Genomic DNA, 26,622 nt, shown 5'->3' with positions numbered 1-26,622 from the left:
TACATATCATATAACTCCGTAACTAATAGTTGGACAAACTTTAAATAGGGCTCAAATTAATCTGGAGGTATATGTTTCTATTCAGTCTAATAAGAACTTTTTCAAGAAAATGACCCGAAATATTTTTATTGACCTTTGACCGGTACTGGTAGTACATATTTCTATAATCTCAAAAACTATTGGCCGTAAAATGGTTGTTTTTGTGAAATGGTTCGAAACATTTACATTTGTATGTTGTATAATAACAACATTTTATAGAAATGTAAAAGAATTCTATTTATGATCACTAACTTTGTAATTTATTAACATTACTAGCATTTGTTATAATATTAAAATGTGTTATATTTGCTGATTTTAAGCACTTCACATGAATTTATCAGAATTATGTGTATTTAATATAAAGTTGATTTTTTTTTATATAAAGAAAATTTAATTGTCTATCAAATAAGACTATTTTCAAATTAATATGGCTAAAACTTAATTAGATACAGGCAAAAAAGTGTATTTTTACTTGTGTGAACAGCGCCCTCAATCTTCATTTTTTCCCAAAAAATACCACATTTTTATGTGTTTTCCTGAACAGTGTTTTAACCAAAACAAAAGACTTTTTTAATTTTTCTAATTAGTTACGGTTTTAAGTTTATTCAAAGATAAATAAGTTTTTTACATTTTTCAATAAGCAGGAGAGCGGGACCTACAAATACACACACGTATTTCCTTCTCTATGAACTGCCTCCAAAAGTACTCCCTTTCTATCTCGTTAAAACATGTTGTAAGACAGTGACGTTATGGCTCCCTAATTAATATGAACACATTTCCATCATCCAGTTTAAATATTGGCGGCGGTGACGCAATATCAACTACACCCATTGATATATGTTGAAGCTTGGACTAGTTATGCCACCACTAACATTTCTTTTATTCGACTGACCCAAAAAGTACTCCCCATCTCGCTCAAAAAATATTATATCATAACATTCGTGTGATGGTATGGCTCCGTAACTTACGAACATACTCCCTTCTAATTTAAATATTGGTGATGACGTAGTATAGAGTTCAAGATCGTCATCAGACTCACGTGATTCCGTTCTGCTTGTGGTTATTATCATAAACACTTCTCCGCCAACCTGTAAATATAGAGAACATCTTCAATGACATAGTAGGGCCTACATAATATACATACTACAGATTTAGAAAACAACTGCAAAAAGTCACAAAGATCACCAATTAGAGAGCCAATTTTTCAATTTCCAGAAAAAATAAGTAGTACAGTATAAGTATTTCAATCTATATTTTTATTACCCTGTAATTTTGTATTAGTGTGAAAAAGAGGAGGCTGATTCACAGGGGTGGTACTTACTTTGAAAATGGTAGATCTCGTGGGACAATGTTCCACAGGAATACGTTGGTGAATTTTAAATTCTTCAGACATCTTATCCCATCTATACACTATTATGGTATGTGCACATTCCAATGGATTCACAGCTACTAAGTAAGTATCACCATCATTTGTGAATGTCTCGATTCCAGTTGGCCAAAAAGCGTCCGATTCGTCTAGTGATCATTAAAAAAGGTTATGAAAGTACAAACTGGAGTGATGATTACGGTAGTACGCAGGATAGTTAGGCCTAACAGTACTGTATAACTAATCCTAACTAACAACATTTTAAAGTATACATACTACTGCAGCAATATTGAATGTCATCAATTGCAATGTCACCAGTAAAGTCACTTCCCCTAATGCCTTCAAACACAATGTAGTTGTCTTCATCACCAGTTTTCTCAAATTGTATTACAGCATTACGCCATGAATCTCCTTGATTACCACTTCTTGTCCATAACAGTTCGTCTCCTAAGTTTGACGTTCTGTAGACGTTGAGTGTTCCAATAATAGGTCCGTACATGTGATAGTAGAATAATAAAGATACACGTTGGCCTGGTGGTAGCAATGGACTTCTTAGGCGGGCTGACTCCCCTTCAGTTATGGAAGTTTCAATATAAACATAATAATCACCTATGTATGTTGAAAAAAAAATGGTATTTTGAAATTTAGTACAATTTTTTTACTAAAAAAAAAAATAGAATTATCAATAATTCTAATCCTCTAGCACCAAACAGTATATGCAACGGCGCAGATCCGTTTTTAATAGTGGGGGTAGCCCCTTGAAGCCCGGCTCTTTGAGTAATTTATAGGTCGTTTCAATCGATTTCTGAGCACATACAAATTTAGCCCAGAAGAGTACAATTATTGTTAGGCATGTCCCCGTCCGGTGATTATGTACCTGTATGGCCGTTTGTTGGTCCAGTATTTGATGATCCCGTTGCACCTGTTATCCGTGTCCAATCAAAGTCATCATTATTTTCTTGAGCCCAGCCATCAAAACCTGTCCGGAAATCTGTTTGAACTAAAAAAAAAACAGAAATTGAGCGCAAATTCTGGGCTGTAGATTTTGGACACAATCCGTAGACGAACGATGTTTATGTGTAAAAGATTCTATTCTTTTTCAAGATTTATTCTCCGGCCGCCGTACCTGTATCAGAATAAATAGGTTACAAAAGAACATATTGGGATTAGTTTCGTTTATCTTTATTAGTACTATGACCGTAGTATAACAGTACTGTAATTCCACAATCTTTAAACAAAATATATCACAACATTTTAAAGTTACATACCACCATTATATTGAATGTCATCAATTGCAATGTCACCAGTATGGGAACTCCCTTTAATTGCTTCAAACACAATGTAGTTGTTTCCATAACCGTTGTGTGTAAATTGTATTGTACCAGAATAACGCCATGAATCTCCATAGTTGCCGCTTCTTGTCCATAACAGTTCGTCACCCAGGTTTGACGTTCTGTAAACATTGAGTGTTCCAATAGTATCTCCGTACATGTGATAGTAGAATGATAAAGATATCTGCTGCCCTGATGATAACAATGGACTTCTTAGGCGAGCTGACATCCCAATTGTGTGCGATGTTGTTTCAATATAAACATAATAATCACCTAAGTATGTTGGAAATAAACAAAATGATATTTTGAAATTTAGTAAAATATTTTACTGTATCAAAAATAGAGTTACCAATAACTCCAATCACCTACAAACTTTTCTGTACCTGTATGGCCGTCTGTTGGTCCAGTGTTTGTTGATCCCGTTGCACCTTTCATCCGTGTCCAATCAAATTCATCATTATTTTCTTGAGCCCAGCCATCAAAACCTGTCTGAAAATCTGTTTGAACTATAAAAAAAAATGTTCATACAGAATAAACATAATTGGACAAAAACCCTGGGCTGTAGATTTTGGACACACTCCGTAGACGAACGACGCTATAAAAGATTCTATTCTTTTTCAAGATTTAATCTCCGGCTACCCGGCCGCGATTTTTTTTTTCGTACATAAGTTGGGGACCCCATCATGAAACGTCACAAAATAAACATGAATAATTCATCAGTTAAATTTTCTTGTTCCGTGTGCACCCAAGCGTATAGCAACAAGAAGTGATTACACAAGTGCGGTACGATTCTAGGCCTATCTCCGCTGATTTCATAATAGAATAGCGGAGTTTTGTGTGGATTGTCGAAATAATCAGCCTTTAGTTTATGGTGTTTTTAATATAGTTTATTACTAAAGAATTACGTGTTAAAATTATAGTTTCTATTGATACTATTAGGCCTAATTACTAGTCTCTAAACCCCTATATATTCTAGTAGTAGCTGTGTGGGTGTGTGTGACTTGTGTCTTTGGGCTATGTCCAATTACTACTTAGTTTAATGTTTTGCCTAGCTGTCGATTAGCCTCGACACATTTTGCATAGTGGACGTGTGTGTGAAGAAGAGTGCGCGAAGGCAATCACGTGAATTGACCTAGAATCCTAGGCCTATTATTGTAGAAAGAATCGTATCGCAGTTGTTGTTCCGTGTGCACCCAAGCGTTCTTGGACATAGCCCAAAGAAAGCTTAGACCCACAAGAATAAAGAATGTGTATAATTTGTGTACTGTATTTTTTTAATTCTGCTATCAATTATCAAACAATATGCAATGTACTCAAAGGAACTTTAAAAATGCGCGTATATGAACACATGAGATGGGAAGATTTGACCCACGAGAATAAAAAATGTATTTTTGTGTAATGTTTATTGTTTAATTTTGCTGACTTATTACTCGGATTGTGTCATACCAAAGATAGTGTGACTATTACCAAAGATAGTGTAACTATCTTTGGTCATACCTAACACACACACACGTCACACACATCCACACAGCTACTACTAGAATAGACATGGGTTTAGAGACTAATAATTAGGCCTAATAGTATTAATAGAAACTATAATTTTAACACGTAATTCTTTAGTAATAAATTATATTAAAAACACCATAAACTAAAGGCCGATTATTTCGACAATCCACACAAAACGCCGCTATTCTTCAACAGCGGAGATCACACTCAATTCACCAGGGACAAAAAGTAGTGAGCCCTCTATCGGCAGCGAATCGTTTTTGCACACGAGACAGCGTTGACAATTACCCGGAAGCAACTTTGTTTTGAAAAGTAAATCTTAGGTTTTTGCAAACTGGCCAATTGGAACTTTTGGTTTTATTTACTAATGAATAATTCATGAAAACCTTTGAAGAGGCATCTACGAACCACGTGATATTGTTTTTTAATCGACGAACCCATTATATTTGTGTGAAACAAGGGTGAAATACACCGATGTTTTTTAAACAATTTTAGGCTATTCGAATGTTAAAATGTTGTCTAATTTGTTGAGGCTGTAATAAAACAACGCAATTTTTTGAGAAGGTGGGTTTTATAGTTTCTGAATATTTGATTTTTCAATAGTAGTTAATAAAAAAATCTCGTTGGGGTTATTTTTTATTTTTTTTTAATGGCTGCTTAAACATGTGCCTTCTTGGGTATTTCACTATTGAAAATGGAACACATGGTTGTAGCTAAAATCATTTTTTACGCCATAAGATAAAAAATGTGGTTTTGTAAATTAATAAGGGCAACATATAATATATAGGAAAGCTGTTTTAAATGATAAAACTCTACAAAGCCTCTTTGTTTTATTTATAAATCAATATAGTCTAGGCCTAGTAATACAGTAGGAGAGCCAGGCTTTAGCCTATAATAGTGGGGTAGTGCGTGCATTATTGGCGCGTGTTCATTGTCAGGCGCGCGTTGTTTATAGGCCTAAGAAAATAAGAATAAATATACACATATAATTAAATAATGATTATTATTAATTGAATGTTTTGTGTTTTTTTTACAGACCCCAGAGGATTGTTCTACATACTTCAATACAAATAGCATTAAATCAACAACAATTTCTTATGAGTCATATTAATTTACCTCTGGCATATAATGTGAAAAAGCACTATTAATACTGTAATTATTGATATTTATAGATGTATTGCCAAAGAGACATTTATTTTTTAAAAACTTTAACTTATCCTAATTTACTTATTTAAAGGTTCAAATGGCGGTTGGTTGTTGTGCAGTAGTTTAATAAAGTTTAAATGTACATTTCAAATCGGCAAATAAATAATGATAATAGGCCTACTACAGTAATAGTAAATCTTTTGAAGATTAGGCTTAGTACAAAAAATGTTAGCTAAGTTCATGTAGAAAACTTGTTGTCTGATTTTTAAGGTGCAATTTGTGATAATATTAAAAGTTAAAATGTTAATTGGTGTGTATTTGTATTTCATTTATTGCTCCATTATTATAATAAAATAAAAAGCAGGGAACCGTGAAATTTCATTTTAGCTCCGATAAAAAGTAAACATTTTCAGCATATACTTAAATCAATCATATGTTAGTGAAAGGTGACATTAACAGATTTATTATGAGATTACTAGTAAGCCTATTCATAAAAATATGACATTATATACTGTGTACATTAATTAATTAGCCTAGGCCTAACTAATTGACTGATTTTTCAGTATTTTACCAAGTCAGCCGTTCAAGCATGCAAACAGTCCCCACTTCACACTAATCTTCATAATTATAAGAAAAATGAAAGTTGAGCACTTTATTTTAAAATTTATATGCCCATATTATAAGATTCTGCATCATCCACTTAACAAGAACTAAAATTGAGAGCACAGTGATGGAGCGCATTTTCCGTCGTTCTCGTCGCCTAAGGAAACGAGTATTCCAGCCTTGCCGCGTCTTCCTAGGCCTACGCGCACCGCACTTTCGCTCAAAATACACTATCTTCAACTCCTTATAGAATTTGTTTGAAAAATAACCCCAAGCTTATATTTGGAAATCTTTGAAAATGCATATAAGACTATATTATAGCGTTTTCAGAATTTCATTTAAAAATTGCAAATTAATGTTAGCTATTTTAACAAATTAGTTAGTTTTCACTTTTTTGTTTTCGCCGTATGACTCGCTTTGTTTACGTTTACACTTGGCTTAGACGTTTATCTTAGAATTCAAATAAATTAATCCATAATCAACTAAAATTGCTATTGTTGTGGTTTTTGTTTAATATAAATGTTCTTTATTAACAGAAATAAATCAAACAACAATATAATTTAATATAAACCCGTTAAAAAGGAAATTTAGACAGCCTATAAAACACGGACTTCAGAACTCGCGTCGCTCGAAATGCTCGTTAACTTTCTATTTATAGCCAATCGAAAAAGGCTCCGGCTAACTTAAACAATGAAAACGGCTCTCGGAACACTTAATGTCCCATTTTCGCTGTTTGACGTGGATGTGAGATAGGCCTATGAATCGTACCGCACTTGTGTAATCACTTCTTGTTGCTATACGCTTGGGTGCACACGGAACAAGAAAATTTAACTGATGAATTATTCATGTTTATTTTGTGACGTTTCATGAGGGGGTCCCCAACTTATGTACGAAAAAAAAAATCGCTACCCGGCCTGTATCAGAAGAAATGGGTTACAAAAGAAGAGATTGGGAGTAGTTTTGTATATCTTTTTTAGTACTATGACCGTAGTATAACAGTACTGTACAAAATATATCACAACATTGTAAAGTTACATACCACCATTATATTGAATGTCATCAATTGCAATGTCACCAGTATGGGAACTCCCTTTAATTGCTTCAAACACAATGTAGTTGTCTCCATAACCATTGTGTGTAAATGGTATTGTACCAGAATAACGCCATGAATCTCCATAGTTACCGCTTCTTGTCCATAGCAGTTCGTCACCCAGGTTTGACGTTCTGTAAACATTGAGAGTTCCAATAGTATCTCCGTACATGTGATAGTAGAATGATAAAGATATTTGCTGCCCTGATGATAATAATGGACTTCTTAGTCGAGCTGACATCGGTCCAATATAAACATAATAATCACCTAAGAATGTTGAAAATAAACAAAATGGTATTTTAAAATTTAGCAAAATATTTTACTGTATCAAAAATAGAATTACCAACAACTCCAATCCACAAGCACCTACAAACTTTTCTGTACCTGTATGGCCGTTTGTTGGTCCAGTGTTTGTTGATCCCGTTGCACCTTTCATCCGTGTCCAATCAAAGTCATCATTATTTTCTTGAGCCCAGCCATCAAAACCTGTCTGGAAATTTGTTTGAACTAAACAGAAATTGGACAAACACTCAGTAAAAACAGTACAGAAATGACAATCCTCTACGTATGTGGAAATAAACAAACTAAACAACATAGAGAGGACACTCACCGCAAGCTACTTAGGTAGTGCATTGATTCTCTCTTTTTATCATAATTTACCATAAAACGTACATTTAAGACAAAGAATGACATGGTTTAATGATTTTAAAGTAATATAATAATATGCATTATTTTTACAAAACGTCACAACTTGTAGGGAATGGGTCTTTAATAATATTTTACTGTATTAAAATAGAATTAGTTTTAGTACATTCATTAGATCTCAACAAAAAAGGAAGTGTTTCCTTTGCATGGATCACTATCACATTTGATTAACAATCTCCAACATGTACGCACTTACCCATTGATGACGTGTCAACATTTTCTTGAGTCCATTCAACAAAACCGTTATTGAAATCTGTATTAACTATAAAACAAATATCCTGTATTTGAATCGATAAATTAGCATTTTTTTATGATAATGTATGATACCTTGCCTCGCGTGAATACGTCGTCAATTGATATACCCAATGCGCAAAACTACCCAATCCTACCTTTGGCGCTATACATACAAACATTCACAAATTAGAGACAAGCTAGATATTTGGTCACCGTAAATGAAGTACATTATATAATAATGCAACTGAAAAGAAATCAAATTATTAACTTTATATCACTACCGTTTTCTTTTATTTTCCAAACCCCTGGAACTGCTGCTGTTCCATTTAAAGATGCTATAGCCGCGTACATTATACCATCGACTGAGAATAGTTTACCACTCAGAGACCCATGACTTGGTAGCTGAGCATACTCCACGAATAGGTTACTGGTAAAATTCCATTTATACACTTTTGAGTTCACTTCGTATGATGTTCCGTTAGTCACAAGTAAATAATGATTTGTAGTCAATTTTAAGTACGATGCATCACATGCACCATGTGTTGCCATCGCTTGATGTTGTTCAAAAAAACCTAAAGCAAATAAAATTACATATTTTTTATAGAACAGACATTAGAGGAGTGTTTGATCAATATCATCAATCAATATCAATCAATTAATATATATCAATTAATATATATCAATTAATATATATCAATAAATAAATCAATAAATAAATCAATAAATAAATCAATAAATAAATCAATAAATAAATCAATAAATAAATCAATAAATAAATAAATCAATAAATAAATCAATAAATAAATAAATCAATCAATCAATCAATCAATCAATCAATCAATCAATCAATCAATCAATCAATCAATCAATCAATCAATCAATCAATCAATCAATCAATCAATCAATCAATCAATCAATCAATCAATCAATCAATCAATCAATCAATCAATCAATCAATCAATCAATCAATCAATCAATCAATCAATCAATCAATCAATCAATCAATCAATCAATCAATCAATCAATCAATCAATCAATCAATCAATCAATCAATCAATCAATCAATCAATCAATCAATCAATCAATCAATCAATCAATCAATCAATCAATCAATCAATCAATCAATCAATCAATCAATCAATCAATCAATCAATCAATCAATCAATCAATCAATCAATCAATCAATCAATCAATCAATCAATCAATCAATCAATCAATCAATCAATCAATCAATCAATCAATCAATCAAAATCAATCAAAATCAATATGCAAGAACAAGTAGATGAGACCATAAACAAGTCGTAGAAATGAGATAATAGCCTGACATATCCTGGATGAAAGAGCTGCACGGACACGGGACAGGTTGGGGAGGCCTTCGCCATAGAGAGGGCTAATAAAATGACTATGACAAGATATATAGTTAGGTCTGCTACGACTGTCCTTCCATTTTGTTATAATTCACTGGTTGAAATTACACAAATACATTTAGTAAAGAGCTGCAAACTGAAGCATTTGATGTATCAATAGCAAAGAAACTTTTTATACGTTAATAGTTAATGTGAAGTTGAACTGGGTTACCCACCTCGTCTGTATCGAGCTGCAAAATAAAGCGTTTGATGTATCAATAGCAAAGTACCGTACCCTTACCTGTTTGTGAGTTAAATGTGTAGACGTAAACTATTCTGCTGTCTGCAACAAACAAAATATAGAGTTGTCCATTTATTTTAAAATTCTCAACTTTTTGTACATAACTTGTTCCAGTCAAATATTGGTAATGTTCATACAGTTTATTAGCATTGTTGTATCTGTATATTGGAGATCCACAAGCACCGTCACTGAAATGTTTAAAAAAATACCTCCCCTCAGTTTCCAGACCGTTCACTTATAATGCAAAGACGTATACACAAGGCAAGTGAGTTGACCAAAGGCAAGTGAGTTGACCAATGGCAAACGACAGTTCGAACAATCTATCGCTTGTGATTGGTCAAATCAATACGGTGCGCCGACGTCTTTACGTTGGCTTAAATGGTTTAACGTATAAAATAACCAACTACCGTAACTATAATAATAATAATAATAATACTGATGATGATAATAATGATGATAATGATAATGATGATGATGATGATAATGATGATGATAATGATGATGATGATGATGATGTCGATGTCCAAATTCAAGATACTTACTATACGCCAATCACGAGATAATGTTTGTTCTTGTATGTGAATGCCGTATTGCTTGCTGATGATATTCCAACAATTTCTGATGTTAACACGTAATCGTGGATAAATCCTGAAAAAATGATTGTTAATGTTAACGCTAAACAAATGTTTTCAGCAAACTGTTATACATTTACTGATTTTTGAAAAACAAAAGGTAATATTTGGGTGTTCATTTAGGAGGACATGTTTTATATGTAGAGAAGAAATATAATTTACCTCCGCCAAGGAGGTATATGTAATAGATTGCATGTGTCTGTTTGTTAATTGACAAAATAAAATGTTGCCAAGTAAAGTACTTGCTTTGTTTGTATGTATGTTTTTTTAGCACGATAGCGCCTACAATTCTCAAGTTATCATTCTGGATTTTTTGGTGTAGGTAGGTATGAGGCCATGGCTATTGAAATTCAAGATAATTGATATATTAATAACTTCACAAATAATAAAAAATGATATTATTTTCAGACCGGCTAGTTTTAAAAGATAGGAGACAATTTTCAAAAACCACTAAGCAGTCTTAAAGTAACAAGTAAACTAAAATTGCAGTTTCTCGAGAACTACTTGTCCAAAACCTTCATTTTTGGGCAAGAGTAATAATTTGTGATTTGTAATACGGATTTTTAATACGAGTAGTTTTAATAAACCTATTTCTTTTAAAATCCACCCGTTTGTTTTTCGCGTTGCTGTTTCAGTGTTAGTCAAACGCGACTATTGTTAGTTGATAATTAGTTTTTTTAGTAACAACACTATTTCATTCTGTGCATAGGTATATACTTACTGTCAGAACATGCCTATTGATTTTCAGGAAAATTGATATATTGGTCATGTCACAAAAGCTTATCGTCTATTGATATATTAGATAGCACACTCTGTATTCTTTTAACATGGACATATTCTTTGAAATGGACCAAAATATTAGTCGACTGGCCGACCGGTTAAGCTTACATGAGTACTTCACTCAGTTCCTGAGTGCTTTCATTTTGTTTGTCTGTTTGTTAGCAGGATTACTCAATAGTTATTGCAAGATCTTTAGACATGCTGGTGTTAAAAGATAGGACAGAATTTTCAAAAGCCGGCAAGCAGTCTTAAAGTAATTTCTCGAGAACTACTTGTACAAGAGGCAAGCGTTTCAATTTGTGATTCGTAATTTTAAAACATAATTTGATTTATTGTACAGGCTTTTTCATACGAGTTACAGTTTAAAAGAACACATTTCTTTTCAAATTCACCCGTTTGTTTTTGACTTTCCTGTTGTTAGTCAACTGAAACTATTGTTAATATATATATATATATATATATATATATATCCAAAGGCAAATTACTGAAAAAATGACAATGCTGTGGGTATCAGTGGCTGGATCTCGATGGAGATACAAAAAAAAAGCGAAAAGCTAAATCAAAAACGATAAGTAAAACAGCCAGAAAAGTTTCCTATATATATATATATCTTTATCGTTTCAAATTAATTAATTAAATTTCAGTATATCACCGGGCGGTTTAGAATTAATGTTCATTGCCTAATGTGTTTATATATATATATCAGTATATATATATACTGATGAAGGGCTAGTGTTGCATATATATAGTTAAAGAACAATACCATGAAAGCCCCAGTTGTCTAATGGTTAAGGCAACTGCATATCAAGCAGACGGTCCGAGTTTGAGTCTCGGTTGGATGGGTTCTCATTCCCACAGATTTTCTCATCTTTATCGTTTCCAAAAGTTAATTAAATTTTACAGTAGTACACTCTCGGAGTGGCTTTCTAGATTTGTACTTACGGTGTTCGCAAAAATTCGCATAAAATTGTACCGGGCATGCACAGGTGTATTCTTGTTCTGAGCAATCATTGATACACGAGCCTCCGTTATCGCATTTGTTGTTTTGTTGGCATCTTCCGAAGTAACTCTATACAAACGAAACATTTACAGTGTAGCTTTGATCCAATACCACAACTTGCAAATAAATCACAAGATTCACAAATGCAGCCTACAATTAAATACAATTCAAGCAAATAATTCTTTAATCTTACCCGAGTAAAATCTTTTCTCTTTCGTCGCATGTCATAGAACCAAACACCAGATACCGTCTCCATGTATTGCGGTCCAGTGACACTATCTTGATCAAACGTCGCGCACTCTTGCGTACCAGCAGCATACGTAAAAGCTAGACAACGTGCGTCCTTTCGACAAAGCTGCATACACTCGTATTGCGTTGCCTTGTATTTGCCCAGTTCGTTTGACATTGCTGTATTAATGTGTCCGTAGAAGTGAGAAGGTGACGTTTCTGGTGGATTGATATCACATTCCACATACCCATTACAACTACTAGTTAACGCCAAAGCTGTGATACACGTAATGGATGTAATAAATGTGGCGCGCATCTTCAAGTTTCTTTACTATCTTCATTCGTCTTGAAAATCGTTAAATGGGTAGAAATCTACACTACTTTGTTAGTAGCGGTTAACATTCAAACTTTCGCAATGTCAATACTTCCAAACTCTTTTCTCAACTGACTGTACCTTGCTACGTTACTTGAATTAGCATGCGGTAACTCTGGCAACGGTATACACAACGATGCTGGCATAGGGTAAAATAAATACTCAAGTCAATAGGCCTATACTTTTAGCTTTAAATAACATAATATAACCGTTGCAATAGGGTAACCATAACGTATCTATATAACTACAATTTAATGACTTGAATATCCTCTTCTTACGAGCATGCACGCAAGTGCGTATATGATTTTAGAATAAGATTTTTGATTAGTGAACATGATCTTGTTGTGTGTACTACGAACTATCTGTTACAATCTTCAAATCTCATCACTAAATGGGAGAAAATCCTTTTTTAGTGTGATGTTCTGTTTTGTATTGTTTGTTGTATGTGAAATATTTATTCTGAATTAAAGGGATCAATCAATCAATCAACGTATTATTTAAATATTTTCACGTAATATTACAATAGATGTTAACACAAAACAAAATTAGTACCGACAATGTCACATGAACTATAATTATTATGATTATATTTGAAACTTACATTAAATTATCATGCGGTCTATCGCAACGGTGTAAACAACGATGTAGGCCTACGGTGAAATACATTAAACAATTGTTTACATCATATCAGATGATGCTAACGCAATATGTGCGCGTAATATTTAACCTATTTAACAATTGAGTTTTAATTAAAACTTGAATTAGCATGCGGTAACTCTGGCAACGGTATACACAACGATGCTGGCATAGGGTAAAATAAATACTCAAGTCAATAGGCCTATACTTTTAGCTTTAAATAACATAATATAACCGTTGCAATAGGGTTAACCATAACGTATCTATATAACTACAATTTAATGATTTGAATATCCTCTTTTTACGAGCATGTACGCAAGTGCGTCTATGATTTTAGAATAAGATTTTTGATTAGTGAACATGATCTTGTTGTGTGTACTACGAACTATCTGTTACAATCTTCAAATCTCATCACTAAATGGAAGAAAATCCTTTTTAGTGTGATGTTCTGTTTTGTGTTGTTTGTTGTATGTGAAATATTTATTCTGAATTAAAGGGATCAATCAATCAACCAGTGTATTATTTCATTTTTAATTTTCTTGTATTTTTCATTAGGCCCAGGAGTAGGAATAAAAGGAAACCCCCTACCGCCTGATGGGTGTGTTGCTCTCTATAGATGAATGGATGTGAGTGGCAGTGGCTGTGTGTAGGCATATACTAGTAATCCGGGGTCACCCCCCCCCCCTACTCGTCTCGAAAGATGTCTTAAATCGCCTGGCCAGTCACTCGCTTTCAAGTCGCCATGTTTCGTGACAAAGTTATACTGGTAATATATACCAAATACATTTTCTTTTGTGTAAATGTAAGAACAAGTTAAATTCATTCGTACTTTATTTACATAAACCAGGGAGATGTCCTATTACAAGTCATAACCTTCACCGATCAACCGGTACCAGAAATTACAAAACAACACCGTATTTTGATTACTCATATGTAATACTGTCATGGTTCGGGAATCCCTAAACTTTGATTTGGTCGGTTTGGATAAGGTTTGGTGTGCAAGACCAATTACCCCATTCAAAATATTTATCAGTGTTTCAATATATAACACACACAATTCCATTGAATAACAATACAAAGAATTACAATAATTACGTAACCATTTGTGCATTACGAAGTATAAATAGCGCCATCAAACTTTGATCATTCATTTCGGTCAATAATATTCGTAGTCGGATGTACAAAACGACAGCTTAATTCATTCGTACAGTATTTACGACATCTATATCTAATAGTATGACGTAATACCAGACTCCCATACTCACAGTGAACCACGAGTACAAATCTCTCTCCATACGTATGACGTTTAAGCATTACTTAAAGATGTATTGTCCCCCTGAACAAAAATTCTTAAAACATTTTTTGTTGAATATGCCATTTTAATATAAAATAATAGTTATCCACTTTGACCAAAAATTGGATTTAAAAAAATGTATTTTAACTGAAAAAACTGTAATCTAAAGCAAAAAAATGGTCAAATTGGCTGCCAGCCAATAGGTTTTTGATTGAATTTAACCATTTATTTTGTCATTTTATAAGTGAAAACATTATTTTTTCCATTTTTTTTCTATGGAAGTGATTAACTTTATTAAAACTACAAAATAACATATTCAAAGTCTGATTTAATTAATCTTCATTTTTTATGTTTTTGGGGGACAATACATCTTTAATTTTATTAGTCACGCATAACGGATTGTAACCAGCGCCATCACAACAAGATACTTTCAAGAAACGAATAACAATCGTGCGATTATAGAATTTAGTGCAAGTTTTGAAATCATGTTAGTATCAGTACAGTTATATTATGAGTGCTATGACTTAACTCAGTGAATCACAGACTTGAAATCGTGGTCTTCTACACCCATTGGTAAATGTTAAAACTTGGATCAGTTTTGCTTCCATCATTGCCATTTCGTTGATTCGACTGTCCCAAAAAGTACTCCCCATCTCGCTCAAAAAAAGAAATGAAGTAACATTCATGTGACGTTATGGATCCGTATGTTACGAACATACTTCCCTCAAGTTTAAATATCGGCGATGACGTAGTATAGAACTCAATATCGTTGACGTTATAACGTTGCTCCATTCCGTTCTGATAGTGAGTAATACCATAAATATTTCTCCCCTGACCTGAAAATAAACAACGTTATCAGATAGTTGAAAGATATAATTTAATAAAACAAAAAAGGCAAATTAAGAGAGAGATCAACAAAAAGCAACTCGAAAGAGGCAGTTTAATTGTTTAAAGTTCTGTCTATCTATCAAACTATGTGGAAAAGATGTGATGTGCCCATATATAGACATGATGATGTCATATCACTACCACATTTGGGCACATCACTCTTTTTCTGTCAAACTAGTTTGATAGTGTAGACGAATCTTTACACTTAAACTTATTTTAATGCCCGTAATTCTCCTTTCTTCAAAGCACATTGACCTGGGTCATTTATTTTTCAGCTTTAGCGCGAAAAATTGAAAATTTTTAATAGGTACGATGGGGATCGGGCACGATCACACTTACCTTGAAAATGGTAGATCTAGTGGGACAATGCTTCACGGGAATACGTTGATGAATTTTAAATTGACCAGACACTTTGTCCCATATGTAAACTATTGTGTTCTGTATACAGTTATAATGATTCATAACTACTAAGTAAGTATCTCCGTCATTTGTGAATGTATCGATTCCTGTTGAGCCAGCGTTCGATTCGTCCAGCGACTGTACTAGTTCAAGACCACCGCCTGAAAAGTCACATTGCATTTATTTGATCGAATAAAACTGTAGTTTTTCTCAAAACAGAACAGATATATTCGATATGTAAATTTTGTAGTCTTTATAAAACGAATGTCAAAAAACATGTTTTTAATTACAACTCGTAAAATACAAAGAAATATTATGCCTAAAGCTCTGCCTGCACTGTCAAATTAATTTGACAAAAGAAGTGTGATGTAAACCAAATATGTTAGTGATGCCCAAATCACTAATCATCACATCATCATGTCCATATATGGGCTCGTAACATTAATTTTGTCACATAAAGTTTGATAGTGGAGTCAAAGCATAAGAATTTGGGAAGGAAATTAATGAGATTTTTAAGGAGAAGGTCTTCAAAAAACTTTGTGATGATCGACCTCTCCCAGTATGTCCACTGGGAGAGCAAGTTAACCTTTCTCTCAATTAAACTTTCCCTTCCTCTTATTTACCTCCGCCAAGGAGGTATATGTAATCGATCGCGTCTGTTTGTTTGTTTGTCTGTTTGTTTGTTAGCAGGATTACTCAAAAAGTAATTACAAGATCTTTACCAAAATGAATATACAGATAAATATGTGGTCAAGGACCATTTAATGGTCCCAATTCTGGACCACTTTTTAGTATACTTTTTAGACCTCCTAGTGTTAAAAGATAGGACAGAATTTTTCAAAAGCCGGCGAGTAGTCTTAAAGTAACAAGTAAACTGAAATTGCATTTTCTCGAGAACTATACTTGTCCAAAAAACTTCGTTTTAATTTGTGATTTGTAATTCTAAAAACATAATTTGATTTAATGTGGACATTTTTTATGCGAGTAGTTTAAAAAAATCTATTTCTTTCAAATTCACTCGTTTGATTTTCGCGTTGCTGTTCTATTGTTAGTCAACTGAAGCTATTGTTAATTGAAAAGCTTGTTACATAACCATTACACCAAACTCGCATACACATGCTTGTAGTGAAATTAGCCTAGATCACAAACAACATTAGACACACACAAATATAATATATATTTTTTTTCCAGGAGAAATTTTATGTATAGGAGAATTTATACAGTAGGCTGAGGTATGTACTCTCGGAGTGGCTTTATGTGATAACACTTTTAGTAACTGTATACAATGACTGGTTTTCAACTTGGATCACGTGTTTATTATTACATAACTCCATCATGATTATTATGTAATAGGTGATTGTTCTTTGTCTTCTCGAATACCTGTTTTGTATACTGAATTTCTCCAGACACCACCACACTTTTCCAGCGGATTTCCTGCACAGACCGAAGAACATTCACTTTCAGGACGTCGTTCTCCGTACTTCGAGTACGTCGTTCCACAAAAGCAGTATGATCCCATTTGTAATCCAGCATAAGGAATTCCTTGGTCAGAGCAATACTTTACACAGTACTCAATTGCCATGCTTCCACTAGAGGTAGACGCGTCTGACAATGCTCTGGTACTGGCGTCTACAAAACAACCTTCATAAACCCCTAAACAAAACACATGATACCCTTTGAATTATTATCGCAATTTTATCTTTAGTTGAAAATCAATAATCGATAATCAACTTCAAATAAGAAATTAACAACGGTATACTCCAATCAATAATAAACTGGTAACCGTGACGTCATATTTCTTTTTTTTTTTGCACACGAATGATGATTATACTCTGTTGTCAGAATAATATATCTTAACACGATGTGTATTCCAATATAGCTTAAAGCTGATTTTCCACTAGGCGAATTTGTTCGCGCGAATCCAACGTTTCGAAGAGAAAAAAATCGCCTACCCTCTTTCCACTACAGAGCGAATAGCTGCGACGTTCATGTTCTCCGCGTGGTTGCTGAGCATTTCGATTCGCATGAGTGCTCATGAAAGCGTCATAGCTCATTTCCTGAGCTCTGATTGGTTGCGCAATGTTTCGCTTCGCAAAAAGTAGAAACAATTCGAACTAGTCAATTTCGCTGAAGCGAAAAATCAAAGGAACTAGAATTCGACGAAGAAGGCAGTATGACAGACAGAAACGCGAATACGCATGTGCATAGCATGACGCTTTCGATTCGCGCGAACAAATTCGCCTAGTGGAAAATCGGCTTTAGTGTTCATAATTAGGAACAGACTACGCTGTAATGTATTATTTTTATTTATTGATACTTGATTAAATATTTCTAATTGATTCAGGAATCCTGATTTACGATTGAACAGCAGCTGTAGTTCAATTCAAATAACATTTATTTTCGTCCAAAGATTAAGATTTACAAAATAAGGACGACAGCAGGAGCCCAAAAAGATAAACATCTTGTGACGGGACTGCCTAAGACAAGTTAATAGTTTTTAAAAAAGATAGAAAAAATAGAGCAATAAATAAAGAAAGAAATAAATAAAAAGATAATTAGTAAAAATAAAGTAAAATTTGATGAAAAGATGAACAGCTGAGTCGTAGTTAACTTGTAAGAAGGTGAATCATAAACTAAAAACAAATGTTGTTTTTAGAACTTACAGTTTTCTTTTATTTCCCAAACCTCTGGTGATTCAGTCGTTCCATTGTAGTTTGCTATTGCCGCGTATAAACTACCATCCACTGAGAAAAGTTTACCACTCTGAACCCCATGACCTGGTACTTGGGATAAATCTTCTCGGTATCACTCTTTCTTGAGCTGCAGCGTAGTGTAATAAACGTATATACATACCATGCGAGTTCAAAACATAGACGTAGACTGTTCTGTAGTTTGCAAGAAACATAATATAGAGTTTTCCATTTATTATAAAATTCTCAACTTTTCGTACACCATTTGGTAAAGTCAAATTTTGGTAATTTTCATTAGAAAAAGGAATTTAGATAAGTATATTCTGATAGTGTGCCAACTTCGGGCCAAAAACACGAGTAAGTGAGCTTTTTATGTGTGCTATAATGCATCTTAACAAACTGCTCACTCCATTTCCTAATTCAAAGACACCAATTTGCACGATAGTAACAATTGTAATATTTGTTGTAAGAATAATTATGACTTCTTACAGTTAAAGATATATTGGCCCCTTGAAAAAAAATTGTTTTCAAAATTTTTAGTTGAATATGCCATTTTTAATTTCACATAATATCCATTATCAATTTTGACTAAAAATCTGATCGAAAAGAAATGTATTTATCTGAAAAACTGTAATTTAAAGGAAAAATAGTCAAATTGTCTGCCAGCAAATGGGTTTTTGGTTGAATTTAACCATTTATTTTCTCATTTTATCAGTGAAAACTTTGTTTTTCCCTGTTTTTTTTCTACTGAAGTGATTAACGTTATTAAAACTACAACATAACCTATTCAAAGTCTGATTTAATTAATCTTAATTTTTTTAACAATCAAGGGTTTATTAATTTTAATTGTAACTGAATTACAACAATCGTTACATAAACAAATAAAAATAGCGAATTTTGATAAACATAAACTTGTTTTTTGTCAGAGCCATATCAGCCCGAATGATAAATTCTTTCTATGAAAATGTAAAGCTCTGTCTACACTATCCAACTTTATGTGACAAAAAAGTGTGATGTACCCAAATATGGTAGTGATATGACATCATCATGGGCATATATGGGCACATCCCATTTTGTTGTCACATAAAGTTTGATTGTGTAGACAGAACTTTACATACTGCCCCAGCACAAAACGACAAACCCGTCTGTATATGTTCTGTTTATGCTAAAACACTATACTAAAACACTTACTATCCGCCAATCACGAGATAATGTTTGTTCTTGTATGTGAGAACGCCGTATTGCTTGCCGATGATTTGCTAACGATGTTTGATTTTAACACGTAATCGTGGATAAAAATTATTGTTAATGTTAACGCTAAACAAATATTTTCAGCAAATGTTAATTTACTGATTTATGTTAACAAATTAAGTAATTATTCTGGTGTTCATTTGGGAGAAGATATGTAATTAGTATTTGAACTTACTGTGTTCGCAAAATTTCCCATAAAATTGTACAGGGCATGCGCAGGTGTATCCTTGTTCTCTGAGCAATCATTGATACACGAGCCTCCGTTAACGCATTTGTTGTTTTGTTGGCATCTGCCAAGGTAACTCTATACAAACGAAACATTTACAGTGCAGTGTTAATCCAATACCACAAACAAATAAATCACAAGATTCACAAATACAGCCTACAATACAATTCAAGCAAATAATGCTTTAATCTTACCCGAGTAAAATCTTTTCTCTTTCGTCGCATGTCATAGAACCAGACACCAGACACCGTCTTCATGTATTGCGGTCCAGTGACGCTATCCCGATCAAACGTCGCGCACTCTTGCGTATCAGTAGCGTACGTAAACGCTAGGCAACGTGCGTCTTTTCGATAAAGCTGCATACACTCGTATTGCGTTGCCTTGTATTTGCCCAGTTCGTTTGACATTGCTGTGTTAGCGTGTCCGTAGACGTGAGAAGGTGACGTGTGTGGAGGTTTAATATCACATTCCACATAGGAATCGCAACTAGTTAACAACAGAACGATAAATGTAATTATGTTAACAACTTTGGCGGCAGCGCGCATCATGTCTGTTGAGAAGGAACGTTAAAAGTTCTTGTGTGTTTCGTGTCAAAATGGTGTATAACGTTTCCTACAATTTGTGACTTAGAGCTCATCGATGGTTCCCCCACTAGCGTTGGTAGTTCACTGTCTTTCACAATGCGCTTCCAAACTATTTAATATATTTCAGTATACTTTATTCTATGAACAAAAACCATTACAAACGTGCTTGGTAATATCATTATCTACCACCTATATACTTTACTTATAAATAATTAAACCTAAGCATTGTTAAATATGCGTTTTAAAAACATTAATATTCAATAATATTCTTCATGACCATAAACATTTTTAAAAATGCTGTAAACATGACAACGGAATCAACATAAACAACAACAAAATACCGTTGGTAGTTGACTGTCTTTCGCAATGTGTACTTCTAAGTATCGTGATGCATTTATAATTGCGGCCTAAGTGACCACTAAGTGACATGTGAAAGAACACAGAAGGCCCGTATTCATGCCACATAGTGATGATGTATTAAATCTGTAGCAAAATTACATTATCATCTAGCAATCACACCATTCTCTTGTGTATACGCTGGCATCGTCTCAACTAACCACACCAGCTAGTAAGTAGATTCCAAACGTGCGCATGCGCCACATTTTTATGCAAATTATTCCAGGTAAGCACGCCATCAACAGCAATTAAATAATCACTAAACTCAGTTAACAGCATTATTTCAATATATACTTTATTATATGACTAAAAACAAACGTTCTTGGTAATACTAATCTAACACATATGCTTATACTTTAGTTAAATAAATTATTAAGCCTAACCATTGTTAATATGCATTTTACAAATATTAATAGTCAATATTTTTCATAAACATGACCATACATATTAAAACTAAAACATGCGGTAACCATGACAAAGTTCGACATAACAATACAATAATGTAAAAATGTAAAAAACAAAGCAAAAAAAAAGCGTCGTTAGACGTGATACCGCTCGTGTAATGGGTATAGAGGACGTACTTCATCCATGGTATAATCACGTTACGTTATACATCTAACGCGTGGTTCTCACTAGTGACGCAACGTAAAGACGTAACGCAACGCAAGTGAATTGACCAATCACAAGCGATAGCTTATTCGCTTGAGATATTGCTAACTGTCTGTAACTTCGCTTCATTCATTCTGCTTTTATTCAATATTTCTCTTTGCAGTATATATAACATAAAACTGAATTGCGAGAGATTTACATATAAAATTGGTACAAGCTTTCAAACATCAAAATTTACAACATTAAAAAGTTAAAAAGTTAAAAAAAAAAAATTTTTTTAAAGGAGATATTACACATGGAAACAAATTGATGAAAGTACTTATTACTTGTCATTGGTTAAAACGCTTGCGTTGCGTTTACGTCCTTGCGTTACGTTCTAGTGGGAACCAAGCTTAAGTAGTAGACAACATGTAGAGCGACAGGGATATAGTCATACTATTCTAGTTCTATTTTGTCTATTTTCTGACCACTTTTTACCTTGATAAGACTTCTATAGATTTATACATATATAAACAAGACAAGACTACTACAGCAAGTAATATTAAAATTTGTCAAACAAACATTGAACAATATCGATTAAAGGCAGAAACAAATCTTCTATTTATTACAACACATATTCGTCTAAAATAATTTCACTATATCAATTAGACTTGCTCCAAGTCTGTATTTATTGTCTTTTTTAAGTCATTCCACACGTTACGTCGTCGTTTTGATTTTTGTCTGAACTCAAGTAAATAAACCTATGAAACGCCATATGTGCACAAATATTTATCTCTTTACTAATATTAAGACAAAACTCCGCCTGTAGCCCAGGCAATATATCAATATACGCGTATTCTGTGAAAGATACATTAGGTTACGTTCAAAATGAAATTATTTTAAAAATCCTGTAATTAAACCGCCGTTGATTTTACTTATAACAATAATCAAACTAACACGATATATAGTGTGCATTTATTTGGGGTTTTGTGTGAGATGTTTAGATACAGGGAAAAAACAATCCTCCTCAATATTTGCATTCTACGTATATCATATTTTTTTTATCGCGTAATTCGTTTTTGTACGACGAGCCATGCGACGTAGCTATTGAGTCTAACGGTCCTTCTGCACGCGCTCATTTCCTTCTGGTTGACGCGTACACGATACTCCCTCTCTCCCCTCTCTCTCGCTTTCCCAAAAGGTTAAATCAGAGTCATAGGGCGCATTAGTTTATACTACAATATTTTAAGACTTTGTAAATAGTTACAGTTTTTAGTTTATTGATATATAAATAAGTTTATGTGCATGTTATAGTTCAATAAGGCACATGGCAGGAGAGCGGGACCTACAAATACACACCAATTGATATATGTTGAAGTTTGGATTGGTTATCCCACTAAAAACTTTGTTTCTTCGACTGACCATGGAGGAGGAAATGTAGTTTAGCCATGAACTGCCTCAAAAAGTACTCCCTTTCTATCTCCTTAAAAAATGTTGTAAGAACAGTTATATGACGTTATGGCTCCCTAATTTACCAACAAACCTCCGTCCAGTTTAAATATTGGCGGCGATGATGCAATATCGAGTTTTGAAAATCAACGAGCGCCATACGTTTTAAACTTTACATCAACTACACCCATTGGTATATGTTGAAGGTTGGATTAGTTACGCCACCACTAACATTTCGTTTATTCGACTGACCCAAAAAGTACTTCCCATCTCGCTCAAAAAATGTTATATCATAACATTCGTGTGATGGTATGGCTCCGTAACTTACGAACATACTCCTTTCTAATTTAATTATTGGTGATGACGGAGTATAGAGTTCAAAATTGTCATCAGCATCACGTGATTCCGTTCTGCTTGTGGTTATTATCATAAATACTTCTCCGCCAACCTGTAAATATAGAAAACATCTTCATTGATATAGAACACAATATAAAATATACAAATAATGAATGTTGTTGAGCGTAATGGTACAAACAATGGCATGAGGTGAAGGATGAAAAGGTTATTTTTTCAACGAGGCGAAGCCGAGTTGATATAATATAATAATTCACCAAATGCAATTATTTGTACTATTACACGAATATAAAACATTCATTAGTTGTGAATCTAAAACATCTAAATAGGTTCTTGTCATTGAATTAGCAAGGCTAAAATGCCTAGGCCTAATACCTAAAGGCCTAGATTTTTTTTCGTACACGAAAAAAAGTACTATTAAACGATTGTTTAATAGTTCGTACTATTGCACGCCATGTGACCCATTGTCCAATCAAATGACAGGAATTTATTTAGTTGTTATATAATACTTAATACAGATCTAGAAAAAACTGCAAAAAATTAACAAAGATCACCAATCAGAGAAAGTAACACATTTTAAACTTTTTTTACATCAGAAATTTCAACATTAGAATAATTATTATATTGAACCATTTTATTCGGTCATTTTTTTAATTTCCAGAAAACAAGTAGTGTATTTCAATGTTATTTTGCCATGTAATTTTGTAGTAGTGTGAAAATGAGGAGACTGATTCACAGGGGTGGTACTTACTTTGAAAATCGTAGATTTCGTGGGACAATGTTCCACAGGAATATGTTGATGAATTTTAAATTTTTCAGACATCTCATCCCATCTATACACCATTATGGTATGTGCACATTCCAAAGGATTCACAGCTACTAAGTAAGTATCGCCATCATTTGTGAATGTCTCGATTCCAGTTGCCCAGAAAGCGCCTAGTGAGTGACAAAATTAAAACAGTTTACAAATTAGAGTAATAACTAGAATTTAATTCCATAAGTGATCTTGCACGTACATTAATCTATGTGTCATCATATGACCTGGATGTTTAAATAAGTTTAAAACATTATTGTGGGTCACCATTCATTCTGAAGAGCTATTTAAAATAGGTATGTTTTTATATAAATTTGCATTCAATTGCCTATTGGTGAGCGCACGATTTTACATGTGTCTTTTATTCACATTTTCTCTTCATGAAAATTATATATAGGAATATATGACTATAGGGCTGAAGAACAAATATCATGTATAATAATTATTTTTTTTTTACATCTATGTTGTCCGCAAAGAAAATGTGTGCGCGACGCGAAAAAATTCAAACGCTAAAAATTGATTTTGAGCATTTAAACAAAATGTTGATTTGCGATTGCTCAGCAATTATCGTGCGTATACGTACATTTGTTATGGGTATATGTTGAACATTAATCTGAAGTTTACTCGTTGTGAATTTTATTTATAAATCTGACAAGTGGTTATGGTTATATAATTGAAACGATGAATTCACAAAATGGCGTATTTCATGACGTCACGGTTGGTTGATTGAGTGACACCCGCTCAATCTATGGCCAGATTTTATTATGTAAATACATTTGGAAATTTTGAAAATTATTCAGATTCAACTTTTTTAGATAAACGGGCAACAAAATCTGTACAGAAAGAAATAATTAATATTAAAATTTCGTACAATAAAAATACAAATATTTTAGGAAATCTAAGTACTATAGTATGCAGGATAGCTAGGCCTACAGTACTGTATAATTAATCCTAACTAACAACATTTTAAAAGTATACATACTACTGCAGCAATATTGAATGTCATCAATTGCAATATCACTACTGCCTTCAAACACAATGTAGTTGTCTCCATCACTAGTTTGCTCAAATTGTACTGCAGCGTAATACCATGCATCTCCTTGGTTACCGCTTCTTGTCCATAACAGTCTGTTCCCAACGTTTGTTTTTCTGTAAACCTTAAGTATTCCAATAGTAGCTCCGGCGTACATGTGGTAGTAAAATGATAAATATACATATTGGCTTTTTGGCAGAACCGGACTTCTTAGGCGAGCTGACCTTTCAGCACTTACAGGTGATGTTTCAATGTAAGCATAATAATCATCTATGTAAACATTAAACATTATAACTTTATATACATTTTTGATCTTGCAGAAATGTAGTCTAATATTCAATTGTATCAATAACATTATTATATGCACCTATATACACTTACTTGTATTTCCCGAATGACCGTTTACTGGTCCAGTGTTTGTTGAACCATATTTCCGTGTCCAATGATATTCTTGAGTCCAACCATTAAAACCAGTTTGGAAATCTGTTTGAACTAAAAGAAAAATTTTCATAAAAATAAAAAAAGGAAATTGAAAAAAAAAATGCCGCACCAAACACACAACGATACGTTAATGTTAAATCTAATCTTTATGATAGATTGGTTTTTAGATTGCGACTACCAGTTCCTACAGTAGCCTATATCGGGTAAGAAAAGATCTGTAGTTGTTTGCCTTATCTGAGTTTTCTAGTTTTATCCCCGAAACCTCGACTAAGAAATACCGGAAGGGATAGTTTATTACCATTAGTTAAGGTCCTATGTAAAGCACCTAGAGGGGTCAGTGATCCATTAGGCGCTATATAAATACTGTTTATTATTATTATTATTATTATATTATTCTGCTATTATAAAATTCATACCACCACTAAATGGATTGCACTATATCAGATTTAATGTAGAGTTTTGTGACGTCACCAATGAATACTCATGCGTGTTCTTTAAAGTAATATACCTATTAACACCAAAACATTCAAAACGATAAATTGTGGACGCATCGTGTGAATGAAACAGAGTAAGTACTATACTTATACTTTATAGCAAGATTCTATTTTGCCAAGTAAAAAGGTATACTGATATTGTTTTAGTCCCTCTGATTACTAATGGAACAATTCATTTAGTTTGTCTGATTTTTCTAATAGCAGAAATATACTAGAAACTAGAAATGTTAGTTTTCTAGACATTCTTTTTTATTTGTTAATAATATGTACTGTAGTAAAACAGTAATGCAATTCCATAATCTCAACAAAAAATATATCATTTTAAAGTTACATACCACCATTATATTGAATGTCATCAATTGCAATATCACCAGTATGGGAACTTCCTCTAATGCCTTCAAACAC

The 26,622-nt window shown here is 33.3% G+C and overlaps 2 protein-coding genes and 1 long non-coding RNA gene across 3 annotated transcripts; all 3 read right to left on the bottom strand.

Annotated features, from left to right (window-relative positions):
• Positions 1-414: 414 nt before the first annotated feature.
• On the bottom strand, positions 415-8,569 carry LOC140044331 (MAM and LDL-receptor class A domain-containing protein 1-like). The gene is made up of 10 exons (XM_072088809.1): positions 8,302-8,569; positions 7,983-8,048; positions 7,466-7,588; positions 7,031-7,348; positions 3,120-3,242; positions 2,674-3,009; positions 2,283-2,405; positions 1,682-2,014; positions 1,361-1,554; positions 415-1,127 (listed from the first exon to the last, which is right to left on the bottom strand). Exons 1-10 carry the CDS (start codon positions 8,567-8,569, stop codon positions 861-863), a joined length of 2,151 nt encoding a protein of 716 aa, XP_071944910.1. The 3' UTR covers positions 415-860.
• Positions 8,570-9,740: 1,171 nt separating this feature from the next.
• On the bottom strand, positions 9,741-12,449 carry LOC140045295 (uncharacterized). The gene is made up of 3 exons (XR_011844569.1): positions 12,022-12,449; positions 10,210-10,315; positions 9,741-9,855 (listed from the first exon to the last, which is right to left on the bottom strand). It is a non-coding gene; the product is annotated as an uncharacterized lncRNA (long non-coding RNA).
• Positions 12,450-21,923: 9,474 nt separating this feature from the next.
• On the bottom strand, positions 21,924-25,346 carry LOC140045294 (uncharacterized). Its single transcript, XM_072090139.1, has 3 exons — positions 25,232-25,346; positions 24,187-24,371; positions 21,924-23,529 (listed from the first exon to the last, which is right to left on the bottom strand). The coding sequence occupies exons 2-3, from the start codon at positions 24,277-24,279 to the stop codon at positions 23,263-23,265; spliced, it is 360 nt and encodes a 119-aa protein (XP_071946240.1). The 5' UTR covers positions 24,280-24,371; positions 25,232-25,346; the 3' UTR covers positions 21,924-23,262.
• Positions 25,347-26,622: the final 1,276 nt, after the last annotated feature.

Source organism: Antedon mediterranea, chromosome 3, assembly GCF_964355755.1.
Source record: "Antedon mediterranea chromosome 3, ecAntMedi1.1, whole genome shotgun sequence".
NCBI classification, from domain to species: domain Eukaryota; kingdom Metazoa; phylum Echinodermata; class Crinoidea; order Comatulida; family Antedonidae; genus Antedon; species Antedon mediterranea.
The sequence above is the reverse complement of the archived record's forward strand: the minus strand, read 5'-3'. Positions and strand labels throughout refer to the sequence as shown.